At 36.9% G+C, this 14,554-nt stretch overlaps 1 protein-coding gene across 1 annotated transcript; it reads right to left on the bottom strand.

Annotated features, from left to right (window-relative positions):
- Positions 1-506: 506 nt before the first annotated feature.
- On the bottom strand, positions 507-14,544 carry MZT1 (mitotic spindle organizing protein 1). Its single transcript, XM_015564826.1, has 3 exons — positions 14,405-14,544; positions 7,720-7,865; positions 507-2,213 (listed from the first exon to the last, which is right to left on the bottom strand). Exons 1-3 carry the CDS (start codon positions 14,433-14,435, stop codon positions 2,190-2,192), a joined length of 201 nt encoding a protein of 66 aa, XP_015420312.1. The 5' UTR covers positions 14,436-14,544; the 3' UTR covers positions 507-2,189.
- Positions 14,545-14,554: the final 10 nt, after the last annotated feature.

The following is a 14,554-nucleotide window of genomic DNA, read 5'->3' as shown; positions in this document are numbered from 1 at the left end:
TCTGTTTGGATGATGAAAAAATTCTGGGTAGTAGTGATGGTTGCACAATAATGTAACTGTTCTTAATATGACTATACAACTTAAAATGGTAAATTTCATGTTGTGTATATTTTATAATAAAAACTATGGCTAATGTGAGGAATGTTTAATTTTAATTAAATAAGTTTAAAAACTGATACTTGATTCAGTTATTGGAAAACTTTTAAGTCTGAAACATGTAAATTTTATAATATCCATTTAGAAGTATAGAAAAATATAATCTCACACATATTTGATATGCTGACTTTGTTTTCAAGCCTGGAGCAATGTTAATATAGCTATATCCTTTCCCTGCCAGGGCAAGTCTTTCATTTTACACCTCAAGCCTAATTTTATATTTTAAATTACACAGCCTACCTTTAAGTAGTCTTCAATCATACATAACTAATAGGCATCTAAATATTTATAGAATACCTACAGAAACACAAGTTGAATTCATGGAAGCATATATTAAATCAAAAGTACGACCAATACCACCGAAATGGTTTTATTTTTGTCACTGACAACATGCACAACACTATGATTGTATCATTACTTTGGTTTCTTTAATTATTACTTAAGTATGCATTAAAAATATATGTTTACATTTAAGAAACGTAACATACTAAAGAAGTCCCCTGTAAACATAATTCCTCAATATTTTTTCCTGCTGTTTCATACATAAATAACTTAATCTATAAAGTCATAAACAATTTAACTATTAACTCTAATGGCCTAAAAGTATATACAAATTTTGAAACTTGACAAGTGTTCTCTAATTTTATAACAACGTGCAATAAGTATTTGTAAGCAAATAAATGACTTCTCATCACAAGTTCTTGTCTCCCAATAGACCTTCCAGTGCACTTGGGGAAGATGTCATACATTTAAAAAGTATAAATACTTGAAAGACTCGATTTTTAAAATAGTACAGAAGGTTGTCATTTAAATATTACCAAACCTTACTAAAATCACTTCAGTTTGTCTGAAGAACAAAACATGCTATCGAAGAGTAAATGCTTATTCTGCCATTTAAATGGAAGCTAACAAATTCTAAAATAAAGTCAGATTGAATTTGTATTAGTCTTAAGAAAAATATTCCATTGAGATTCTATTACAGAAACAGAATCAAAATTTATTATGAGGCAATTTTGATTAGTTAAAACTCTATAGTAAAAACGACACGTAAAAATAATCTTAAAAAGACATTATAGAACATTAGATTATTTAGTTTTTGTTTAATGACTGGAAATCTTTATTCCTTCAGAAAACAGTAACATATTTGTTGAATGACAGTTCCTGTTAGTGACTAGATATCCACTGGCTATCTACTGAGTTATTAGATAACCACTCAAGATATATTAGGTAAGTACTCAATTTATTTTTATGTCATAAACATAAAAAGAATTTTGCATGTTGAAAATGTTTCATCATTTTCAGAGTGTAAAACTAAGGGAAAAACATTCTCGATATTCTCATTAAATGATTCAATTGACAAATAAAAAGTAAAAGCTAAGTACTATCATTACTTTTAAAATCCAAGTTTCTAAAAGTTTTATTTTTCAACCAATACAAAATTGATCTGGTTCACACTATTCACTGCCAGACAAATTTTGTTTAAAAATTAAACATTCTTTGTTAAAGAGATTAGAACAAATGTTTTTGATTCTGATATATATAATGACTATAAATCAAAATTCACATATGGTGGTTGAAATTCTGTCAACTTTCAGCCTAGTGCAACATAAATCCAGTTATTTTGCATAAGCAATTTAAAATAAAACTTTATAATGGAAATGTCAGCAAGTCCTAACTACTACATTACTACTAATGGGTTTCACTATACAAACAGGCTCACCATATGTGCACATCTGATAGACTGCTTAGAAAATTAAAGCTATCAGATCTATAAATAAGGAATAAATCTGAACACTGTAATGCCAAAGCATTAGCACTGTTTAAAAAAGCAAGATGTGATGTAAACACATTTGACAGTCCTCTCTGTAAGCCACTTTTCATTGATTTATAAAGCTATGGTTTTATAATTCTTTTAAAAAGGAAAATGTTGCTACACTGCTGCATGCAGTAATTTCATTGTACATTCTTGAGTACAATTCGATCTTCAAATCCTCTTGCAGAGTTTGACATCTCATTAGGAATTCTCCAGAAGGTCAGCTTGTCATATTTTCAGCAGCCTGTAACAAGAAAGTAAGATTCATTATAATAAAATCATGGAAAAAGAGACACCATGGAAATAAATTTGTCAATACCACACTGTCATCAACAAACAAATCCTCCCCAACATATATCAAAATAGTTTTGTCAGATAATGCAGTGGTTTTCATTTTTTGTAGTACATTAGAACTAGCTTTTAAACTGATTGCTAGGCTAACAGTAGGAAAATATTTAAACAATACAGTAAAATTATATTGCTACTTAAAAAAATTAACCTATAGAAGACCTTATCCACAGAGTCTTTATTAGTTTGTCCATTTCTCCATGTTTCTTTATAATGCAAAAAGAGGATTAAGATGAAAAAAGACCGTTCTGTTATGTTGTAAGCTAGAGAAAAAAAGAGAAAATAATGAACTCATGACTAATCCTGTTTCACCTATACCAAACTATTACCACCTTCCATGATTAGTCTGCAGAAATTCCAAGGCACCATATAATTCCATCAATAAAAAGACTTGATATATATTTCTAAAAATAAGAATTTAGGCTCTGGCCAGCAAGCTCAGTTGGTTAGAGCAATGTCCAAATACACCAACGTTGCTGGTTCAGTCTCCTAGGTAGAAAAACAAATGGATGTTTCTTTTTAAGTATCAATAAATAAAAGTTAAAGATAGCCTTAGCCAGTTTGGCTTAGTGGATAGAGCATCAGCCTGCGGACTGGGTTCAGTCCAGTCAAGAGCATATCCCCAGTAAAGGGGCTTGATCTCCAGGAGGGGGCGTGTAGGAGGCACCTGATCAGTGATTCTCTCTCATCATTGATGTTTCTATCTTTCTCTCCCTCTCTTTTCCTCTCTGAAATAGAAATATATTTAAAAATAAAGGATTAAATAAGTTATTAATGACAAATATGAAAATATTGATTTTTAAAAAGTTTAATTTCAGATATGCATGCTGTTTTCAATTCATTTACACTTCCACTTCTTAATTAAAACTTGCTTTTAAGTTTAGTCTAATTTCAGAAGTCTGTCATGAAAATCCCTTAAGATATTAGGAATACAGCAGATAACTCAATCTGAAACAGAACTTACCTTGTTTTTCTACATAGTTAGCTATTCTTAATTAGCCTTGCCCTTCTGTGAGTTTACTAAATTCACAATAATTAAAACCCAGTTTGAAAAAAATAGTCCCTTGTTCTAAGAACCCTTAATGGTTCTTCTACTAGCTTTAGCCACATAACCTTTAGTTACTCACTCTTTCATCTTCCTAACCCCATTCTCAGTATCATATACTTCAAAAAGGACTTGAAATAATATATACAATTTTAGGATTTTTAAAATTAAAGCACCTCAACTTTAATGCAATTTAATCTGTATTGTCCCATTCCATTTTCATACTAATTTTAGAAGTTCTCCAAGATACAGATAATGTATCAAGTATAATACACTAAAAATGAAACAACTACTTTCATTTAAACTAAGTAAGCCATCAACCATGTGTAGCATTCATGTTAGTGCAGAACTACTTTCTATTTAAATGGACAGCAATTGCATCCTAGACACTCATATAGTTACCAGATGGCCATTAAAGACTCCAAAAATTTGTAAGCATTGGGCCTGGGAAAAATCAGTGTTAGTAGCCTTCTTTTCCAAACTCTTTTCTGTGCAAGTTTATTCCTTTCTTTGGTAGGATGGATGGGACCATTGAACTTAATCCCTTGTTTCTCTCTCAACTAAAATTCTGCTCGAATGTCCTTGTGCTGCACACCTGCCTACACAGTGAGAGATATATCACTCACCCTTAGATATTAGTGATGGTTCAGGATAGCCACAAGAGAAAGAGCAAGGCTTAAGGTAAACGAATGCATCAATGACAGTGTAATTCAAGACACCATGGCACAAAGTAGAGGTACAGAAAAGTAGGTCTTGCCTAGAATTTCTGAAATTATAATATGTAAATGATTGCTTACCCATTAATAGTAGCACTGAGGAAACAATACAAAAATTCAGTGTTAAGCAACCCTGGTATGTGCCCTTGACCAGGAACTGAACCCACGACCCTTTGGTGGTCAGGGTGACACTAACCACTTGTCACAGTGGCCAGGGCTCACTATTGTTAATTCAAACGGCCCACTCTGCCCTGCCCTCTTCTCCCTCACCCCGATTCCTCAATAGACCAGTCTGTGAAAGAGAAAGATAATTCGAATGACTAGGATTTCTAGGTAAAGCTAGAATGCAGCAGGGACAGATTCTCCTTACTCTATTTTTCATACCAAATGAAGTAAAAAGTACAATAAAAAAATTCATTAGCAGCAACCACACAAAAAAGGTAGAAACTTATGCTTATAACTCTTTACCAATCCCAACTCCAACCCAATAGAAGCAGTAAATACAAGATAAACGTTAATCTAGAGAAGCAACCTAAGGAAGGGTATTTCATTCAATAAAATTAAGTGTAATACTTTTATTTTTAAAGTAGCATTATACTATTTAGAATGGTGCTCACTATTATCATTGGTTATCTCTTGGGTGATCTTTTTTAAAATTTTTTTGATTGATTTCAGAGAGGGAGAGAGAGACAGAGAGAAACATCAATGATGAGAGAGAATAATTGATCGACTGCCTCCTGCATGTCCCCTACTGGGGATCAAATCTAGAACCCAGGCATGTGCTGGGACTGGGAATCAACAAGTGACCTCCTGGTTCATGGGTCAATGCTCAACCACTGAGCCATAGTGGCTGGGCTGAACATTCTTTTCAGCTAGGTTACTTGCTTCTGGTTCCTTTATAGTACTCACAAACTGCCTTACAATAAAAAAATCTCTACCCGGAAACAACCTAATATCCATTCACAGTAGAAAAAAATAAAGTTTAGTATATTTGTACAATGAAACATTATTAAAGTGAAAAGGAATATATTAGTTACACACAACATAAATGAACCTCACAAACATCCTATCTAATAATAGACAAAGATTCAAACTGACCATACCTTCGCTATGCCCACCATTGGCTAATCAGAGCGATATGCAAATTAACCATCAACAAAGATGGCGGTTAATTTGCATATGTAGACACAAAGAGGAGGAGCGAAGACTGAAGGCGGCTCCGGCTGGAGCAGCGAGGGGCGTGAAGGCGGCTCCGACAGGAGCGAAGGCCTGGGTCCCGGGTGTTAGAGGAAAACCGGTGCCAGCAGCCAGGGGAAGGGAAGGCCTATTGTACGAATCTTTTCGTGCAACAGGCCTCTAGTGTTAAATAAAAGAACCCAGTAAAAAAAGGATTGTACTGCCCAGCTGGTGTTGCTCAGTGGTTGAGTGTTGACCCATGTTGGGTTTGAGCACATGTCCAGGTGGTGGGGGCTCGATCCCTGGTAGGGGGCATGCAGGAAGCAGCTAATCAATGTTTCTCTCCCTCTCCCTTCTTTCCTCTCTCTGAAATCAATAAAAATGTATTTTTTAAAAAAGAAAAAAGATTACATTTATATCACGTTCAAAGTGTCTACCATAAAAATCAGGACAGTAGTTACTGGAGGGGGAAGCAGGAAAAAGAAGTCAATGATGGGGGGAACATAAAGAGACTTCTAGGGTGTTGGCAGTGAGTTGCATAGATATCGTCTTTATGAAAAATATTTGCTCTGTAAATGTTTATCTTTTGAATTCTTTTAATAACCAAAAAGTTAAAAAAAAACACAAACAACCCAAATCACTGGAACTTATTGGAGAATAACAATCTGAGATGGGTAAGCTATGTGTTTTACATAGTTCTATTTCCTCAAATAAAAGAAATAAAGCTAAAGAAAAGCCACTTTGTCTTTATAGAAGTTTTAAACAGGACTAACTGAAAATTTCAGTATTCTTGCATGGTGAGTTGGTGCTATATAAATATGAAAATAAAAATCACCTGAGATTTTATATCAGAGTGTGTCTAAGCAAGAGAAGGAACGCTTTTCCTGTTCCCAATATCAGCAGTCTAAAGGTGCTAAATTTGAATTTGACAAAAGGTGGTCCTTTGGGCCCATGTTGGCAGTACAGCCCAATTGCCCTCAGCAGCTCCCTGGACTCTGAGACCCCTGAGTCATTCTTCCCTTTTCTTGAATAAATTCATGTTCACAGCTGGTGAGCTCGCTTGCCAAGTTCCTGCCTATGGAATGTCAGAAGTCTGACAGCCTTCCTTCATTCTGTACTTTACAGGTCCCTTTCAGTCCAAGCTGGCAGTGTTTTGTGCTGAGATGGCTGACTGCATCTATGAAACACACCTCATCTCTTCACCAAAAGGTTCCTCAACCACACTCCTGTCCTTCTCTCCAGAATGTACTATGTGAATGGGCTCAGAATTTTTCAAAGCAAGTGTCATTGCTTTTTGCTTACTGTTCCCTCCCCAATTTCTCATTCCTTTTACATTTTACTGTAAGGAACAAGAAGGTAATATCCAAGTTCATCACTAACAAGCTTTATTTTCCTTCCAAGAGTAGAACATAATTCAGCCAGGGCTCCTTCACTTTATAGCGAGAATAGTCTTTCCTCCAGTGCCTAATACTATGCACTTCATTTCCCTCTGACACTTTACCAGAAGCCCTAATGTCCATATTCCTTGCAATATTCTGTTCATAATGTTACATGTATTCTCTAAGATGATTAAAGCTTTCTCTACAGCTCTCCTGTCTTTCTGAGCCCTTATCATAACTGTCTTTAATGTCCATCAATCTACCAACAGTCTCTTCAAGACAATTTAGGCTTTTTCTATTAAATGCATTTAAAACATCCAATCTCCATTCATTACCCAATTCCAAGCGACTTCTACATTGGTAGGTGTTTCTTATAGAAGCACTCCACTTCCCAGCAGTAAACCTGTGTTAGATTTCTAAATCTGCCATAACAAAGTACCACAAACTGGGTAATTTAAAACAATAGAAATTAATTCTCTCACTGTTCTGGAGACAGAAGTACAAATATCAAGGTGTCAGCAGGGCCAGCCACTCTCCAAGGCTCTAACAAAGGATCCTTCCTTGCTTCTTATGGCTGCCAATAATCCTTGGCCTTCTTTGCCCTGTAGATGTCATCACTCCAATCTCTACTTCTGTCATTACATGGCACTCTCACCTCTGTGTCTGTGCCTTCACATGATACTTTGTGTATCTGGTCTAAATTGCCCACATCTTATAAGGAAATCAGTCATTAATCCATTATGATCTCACCTTAACTTGATTATACCTGCAGATATACTATATCCAAATAAGGTCATATTCACAGATACTGGACCTGAGCACATGTTATTTCAGGCAGACACAATTTTACCCACAACACAGGGAAAATTCTAAGGGAGACTACTAGGAAAGAAACAACATGGTCTATCACAGTATGACTTTTGTGATCTGAACATATGCTACTAAGCTTTTGCTCTTCAGAATTTCTCTTGATGATGGATAGAAGTTACTTTAATCTTGTTTAAGATCTTTCACATAACTTTATCATTAATCATTTTCTAAACAAAAGCATCTTTATTTAGAATGAAATAACAACTGGATCTCTACCTTTAGTGCATCAGTGGCCTTGCGAAGTTCCTTAATAACTGCTGATAAAGCTTCTGGATTAATTCCTTGTTCACAAAGCCGTACACAAATAGACAGAGTCTCCATATCTAAGCCAGTGTTCAAAATTCTGGAAATCTCGAGCAGAACTGGAAAAGAAAAATTTTAAAACCAAAATCTTAGATTTTTAAAAATGCACATAATACTTTGTTTTTAATTTGTATATTACTATAAATACCAAAGAACTAGCATGGCATCCTTATATTTGGAAATAGATAATACTGTCTTGCCCTTACTTAGCTCTAGAAACTTCAAAATAAACTTACAATCTCCCTCCACACATTGCTTTTTATTCCACCACCCACTTAATATCCATCTAAAATTTATGCATCATTATTCTGAACATTTTCCCACTTTTTATATTCTTTTACAATGCAATTGAGTCAGTCACATAACATTACATTTTATGGAAATATCAGACATTACTTAACCATTCCATTTTAAGAGTTAGGTAGCTCTCATGTTGTCCCCCATTAAAATAATATGGTGGTAAGCATCTGTACATACTAACTTTATTTTATTAGGATAAATTCCTAGAACTGCAGCTGTTCAGTCAGTAATATACATACTTAAGGTTTTAAAAATATTTCAAAAGTTTTCCAATTTGACTGAGTATACATCTTTATTGAGCCTAAGAATAAAAAAAATGAAAGCTTATGCTTTTAACTTTATTTTTATAGTACTTCATTTTATTATAGTTTATAAAAGTATGTTTTTCAAATGACAAACATTATCATAGAGGACTGCAAGAAGTAAACACACTGGCCACATTAAACTTTCTTTTTAGGAATTTTTAAGTCAATGGTTAATGTGTTATCTATTGTTTTCCTGTACTATTTTCCCTTGGTATTATGCTTAGAAAGATTATATAGTTATTCACTAATATTCTCTTCCAGCACTTGGAAAACTTTCCCCCCCTCCTCCCACCCCCATAAATATTTAACTCCCTAGAGTTTAGATGGAAAATAGAATCTCTTAACTTTTCCTTTCAGAAATAAGTCAGTTGCCCAATACTATTTATTGAACAATCTATCCTTTTACCACTCAGTTACAATGTTACCATCATCATAAATTCCCATATACCTATGGATTTGTTGCATGTGTACCTTGTGTCAGAGCCACAATTTTAATTATTAACTTTATATTGCTTATAGGTTAAAGAAACTTTTGTTACCTTTTATTATCATAAGCCCTTTCATTCTCTCCATAAGCTTAAAAATATTGATCAATTCCAAAAACAGATTCCATCTGGGTACTGACTTGAATTGCATGAAATCTACATATTATTTTGGGACAAATGGACAATATTAAATCACCTATTAATTTAAGTCCTCCTAAAAACTGTTAAGTCTTCCATTCCACTACTTAACTTTTGAACACATGGAGTACATAGTTTGTCTTTGTCAGTTAATGCTAACATCCGTGGCAATTTTGGGTATGTTTCAACTGAATTTTTCTCATCATGGGTTGTATTTTTCTGCCTTGCATACTTAATTTTTTATTGGATGGCAGACATGGTGAATTTTATCTTGTTGGCTGATGGCTGTTTTTCCATTTCTATATTCTGATTTTTGTAATGAGGTAGTTATCTGGCAAGTTTGGTCCTTTTGGGTCTTTTAAGATTCATTAGTCAGGACCAGAGCCCTACTTAAATATAAGGCTAATTATTCTTCATTACTAAGGTAAGATCCACCTGAGTCCTCTACCCAGTCTTGTGAATTATGAAGTTTTCCATTTCAGTTGGTAGATAAAGGCACTATTCTCAGCCCTGTGTGGGCATGGCATATTGTTCCCTCTATTTCTTTTGATTGGTTCTTGCCTCAGCTTTTGGGATACTTTCCCTGCATACATGTGCTATTCAATGCTCTGCTGAATACTTGAGGGAGGCTTTCTGCAGACCTCCAGAATTCTCTCTGGGTGCAACTTTTCTCATAGGCACTCTGTCCTGCAAGCTCTCCCTTTTGTAGTCTCCCTGGACTCTAAGCTCCTTCTGCTAAATTCAGGGTGTCCACTGGGTTCCATCTGGATTCCTGCCTGAACCACACTACATTGTGGTCTGGAAACTCTCTGAAGGCAGTAAGCTGAGTAAATTATCTGGCTCATTTCACTTGTTTCCTGTCTCTCTGGGGTCACTGCCTTTGCTGCCTGATGTCCAGTGAAATGAAATCATTATTCTGCATGTTTTGCCTGGGTATTTTGGTTGTTTCAGGTAGGAGGGTTAATTCAGTCCGTTACTTCATCTTGGCTGCAAGCTGATAGCCCCTTCCCACTTACATTTCTCCAGTTTTGATATTCCAATGACGAATACTTTGCTCTTCAGTTGAAGTTAGGCTGTTATCCATGCTATATACTTAATTTATTTTATCTATTTATTAATATATTTTACTGATTTTTACAGAGAAGAAGGGAGAGGAATAGAGTTAGAAACATCGATGAGAGAGAAACATCGATCAGCTGCCTCCTACACACCCTTTACTAGGGATGTGCCCACAACCAAGGTACATGTCCTTGACCGGAATTGAACCTGGGACCCTCAGTCTGCACACCGACGCTCTGTCCACTGAGCCAAACCGGCTAGGGCTGCTTAATTTATTTTAATAACTCTTTTAAGATTTCTAATTTTCCACCATAATTACTTGTTTCATAGCTAACTGCTTATTTATAACCAGTTCTTATTTTCTGTTGTTTCTGCTCTTATCCATTTAAGGTTATATTCTTTTGGTAAACCATTTTTGAGATTTCTTCTTCTTTGAATATAAGCAAGTAGCAAAAAGAGTGGTTAAGGGTGTGCTCTCCAGAGCCACACTACCTGGGTTGAAATCCCACTTTCATTACTTAGTAGGCCAGGTAACCTCTCTGTGCCTTTATTTTGCCATTCTGTAAAATGGGGAAAATAATAATAGTTAAGTGAGGCTTAAAGAATAGTTAGAATGGTGTTTGGCATATGGTAGCGCTCAATAATACTTTCTTTCCCCCCTATGTTTCAAGTTAGTTATTATATTTTTCTTCTACCATGGGTACTTTGTGATTTTTGACTGAAAGCTCATACTATATAATAAAAGAGTAATATGCAAATTGAACGACCGGTTGCTATGACGTGCACTGACCACCAGTGGGCAGATGCTCAATGCAGGAACTGCTCCCTGGTGGTCAGTGCGCTTCCACAGGGGGAGTGCCATTCAGCCAGAAGAGGGCTCATGGCTGGCCAGCACAGCAGCGGTGGCAGGAGCCTCTACTGCCTCCATGGCAGCGCTAAGGATGTCTGATTAACGGCTTAGGCCCGCTCCCTGTAGAGAGCGGGCCTAAGCCATCAGTCAGACATCCTCCAAAGGGTCCCAGACTGTGAAAGGGCACAGGCCAGGCCGAGGAGACCGCCCCTGAGTGCACGAATTTTCATGCACTGTGTCTTGTCTTCTATAGATTTTCTTGGATGTCCTGGATTGGTGATGTGTTCTCGGATGGGTAGTATCACACTGGTCTCAACCCTCTTCATCAGGTTTTGTGGAAGCATCCTGGCTCTAGACACACAAGACACATGAATGTATTTCTCAATCCCTACCCACAGCAGATGGCATCTTTCTGGCCTCAGTTTCACTCCAACAGGGCAGTATACTTTGTGAGGTTTCATTCCCAATCCCCTACTGTAGTTCCAATGAAAGCTTCTCTTTCCTTTTTTAAAAATGGCAATAATGATAATTGTATTTTAACATCATTTCCTGTCAATTTTATATGCTTGGAGCAGAAAGTTTCAGCCAGTGCCCAGTTATCAATTTCGATAGTGAATCATCAATTTCTTTAATTTTTAGTTTTGGTTGTTTTCATAAATAGACTCTATCTCACTCTTGCATATTATATTTTCCTTTCAATGTGCACAAATCTGTGCACTGGGCCTCTAGTCTATCTATAATAATAAAAGCATAATATGCTAATTAGACCAGACAGCCGCCAAGCCCCTTGCACAAATTTCATGCATTGGGCCTCTGGTGTATATATAAAAGCCTAAGCAACCATTACAACCTCCTGCAGCCTGCAGGGATCGGGCTGAAACCCAACAGTCCGACATTCCCCCGAGGGGTCCCAGATTGCAAGAGGGCGCAGGCCAGGCTAAGGGACCCCACCTGTTCACAAATCCATGCACTAGACGTCTAGTGTTTACAAAATGGAATATTATGCAGCTGTAAAAAAGGATTTCTTACCCTTTGAGACAGCATGGGGACTTGGAGAGTATTATGCTAAGTGAAATAAGCCAGTCAGAGAAAGACAAGTATTACATGATCTCACTTATATGTGGAATCCAATGAACAAAATAAAACAATGAATAACAGAAAAGATACAGAGACATTGAAGCATGCAACAGACTGACATATTTCAGAGGGAAAGGGGGGGAGGGAGAGGTTTACTAATGAATTTATATGCATATATGCATAGCCCATGGACAGAAAATAGTGCGGAGAAGGCCTGGAGAGGGGATGGGAGCAGGGGAGAAGTGGTTTCTGGGGAGAGGGGGGAGGGGACATCTGTAATACTTTCAACAATAAAGAGAGATTAAATAAATTAAATCACTCCTTGAAGGAGGGTAGTCAGATTCCAAAAGTTTTGACCACTTCAGTTTGGCTCTCGTGGATAGATTTAAATACAAATGAAATCCCATATTACCAGAATTACAAATAATAATGATGTTTGAGTAAGTCAGCCCAGCCTCTCGGGCAAACTAATTTTATTTCTGACAATGTGAGCGGAAGAAGGTAAGATTATAAAATGACTGCATTTAGGACTTTTTCAGTTCATTATATGGTCAATTATTTACAGTGTAAGTATCACTATGCTTTCCTTTGTGTCTCAATCATTATAGATAGCATGGAAAATATGGAACATATGCTGTTTTACAGTGACCACAATAATTCAACTTCACATATTTTGGAACTGATTGTCTTAAACCCAATTATGGCATGTTAGCAGGGATTTTATGTAAGTTTAAAGTTCTAATGGACAAGACAGTATCTGTCACTTTTTAAAAAAACATTAAAATACATTTGTATTGATTAGAGAAAGAGGAACAGAGAAAGATAGACAGAAACATATATGAGAGAGAAATATCCATTGGCTGCCTCCTGCATGCCCCCCACTGGGGATCGAGCCAGAAACCCAGGCATGTGCCCTGCCTGGGAATGGAACTGGTGACCTCTTGGATAGTAGGTCCACGCTCAACCACTGAGGCACACCGGCCTGGCAGTGTCTGTTACATCTAACAAATGTTGATCCACTGCCAACCTGGGACCTTTCTTTTTACCTTTTGGTTTGTGGACAAACCCTGTGTAGAGGAGCAGTATTTTCTAATTCACTCCTTCTCTCTTTAAATCTGTTTTCATTTTTTTCTTGCTCTTCCAATTTCTATAATCTTCATTTTACACAAAGTTCTCCCAGTAAAAATCCTGATGTAACCAGTACAAACTATCAGTTCTCATTTCTACATCAGTAGTTCCCCCACAGATAAAATGCGAGTATTCTATTCAAATGGGATCCTATGGCCATTTGTTAAGGAACCTAAACATAGCTAAAAAAAGAGAATTCACTGGAAGTGAGGCCTCATTCTCTCCAACCTGTTCACAAAACACACTGGCTTCCAAGCAAAGATGTTCTGATGTCAGATACATGAAGTTTCTGCGTACATAAATCCACTTACAAAATAAAACCAATCAGCTGTGACTCATCAAGAAGGATGGGAAAATAGGATGAATAAGGTGTTAAGAACAAAATTCCACTTTTCAGAAAAACAGAAAGGCAGATATTTGGTAAATAAAACATGAGATGAAAAGGCTCTAACAATATAGGTAATTCTTTGAAAAGGAAAGCAGCAGCTGGTGCCGGAAAAGCCAGAAGTCTTATCGCAAGTCCCATAAGGAGCTGTCCTGGGAAGTGGCGACCACAGGGAAGGAGCCAGAGATGTGGCCTGCAGGCTGACACTGCTCAGTGAAAATCCCATGGGGGTATGTTTTCAGAGACAGGGCTGATGTGAGTATCTCCTGGAAAGTTCAAAAAGCAATGTTTAGCCCTAACCGGTTTGGCTCAGTGGCTAGAGCGTCTCAAGGGTCCCAGGTTCGATTCCGGTCAAGGGCATGTACCTTGGTTTCGGGCACATCCCCAGTAGGGAGTGTGCAGGAGGCAGCTGATCGGTGTTTCTGACTCTCTATCCCTCTCCCTTCCTCTCTGTAAAAAAAATCAATAAAATATATATTTTTAAAAAGCAATGTTTAACATCCATCAAACATTCATATTGGTGGTAGCGAATAATATGGAGACAAAGACGTTTCTAAGCGGGATGACATCTTCTAATACACAAAAATAATACAGAATCAGGGCATTTATCAGCAACAAATAAAGAGAACAAAATATGATTATAGCAACAGATGCCAAAAATCATTTGAGCAAATGTTACTAATAAAATTTTTAAGGGAAAAAAATAACAGAAATAAAAGAAAGCTAAAAAAAAAATACAGTATCTTTCAACGATCACCTTTACCTGGTTATCTTAAATATTCCCGTTATACCCCTAGGTCCTAGGCCTAGGAGGTAACCTCATTTTACAGAAAGAAGGAGGCAGGCTCCGGGGTGGCCGGTCCGAGCTCACCAGCAGGGGTAGGAAGCGGTAGCGCCCGCATCTGAGGGTAGAGGCAGGGTGACGCCAACCGCGTTTTTCGTCCTTACTACCGGGTGGCTTGAACCCGGGCGGGACGCGGAGAAGGCTGGGTGCGTGGGAGCGGCGCGCGAGGAAAAGGAC

Source organism: Myotis davidii, unplaced genomic scaffold (genome assembly GCF_000327345.1).
Source record: "Myotis davidii unplaced genomic scaffold, ASM32734v1 scaffold10, whole genome shotgun sequence".
Classification (NCBI taxonomy): domain Eukaryota; kingdom Metazoa; phylum Chordata; class Mammalia; order Chiroptera; family Vespertilionidae; genus Myotis; species Myotis davidii.
This window is presented reverse-complemented; position numbering and strand designations above follow the sequence as displayed.

Coding starts and splice junctions, on each gene's coding strand:
- MZT1 (XM_015564826.1), bottom strand. CDS start 14,435: ATGCGGGCGCTACCGCTTCCTACCCCTGCTG. Junction 7,866..14,404: donor ACCGCTTCCTACCCCTGCTG/GTGAGCTCGGAC, acceptor TTTCTTTTCCAG/TTCTGCTCGAGATTTCCAGA. Junction 2,214..7,719: donor AGGCCACTGATGCACTAAAG/GTAGAGATCCAG, acceptor TTCTTGTTACAG/GCTGCTGAAAATATGACAAG.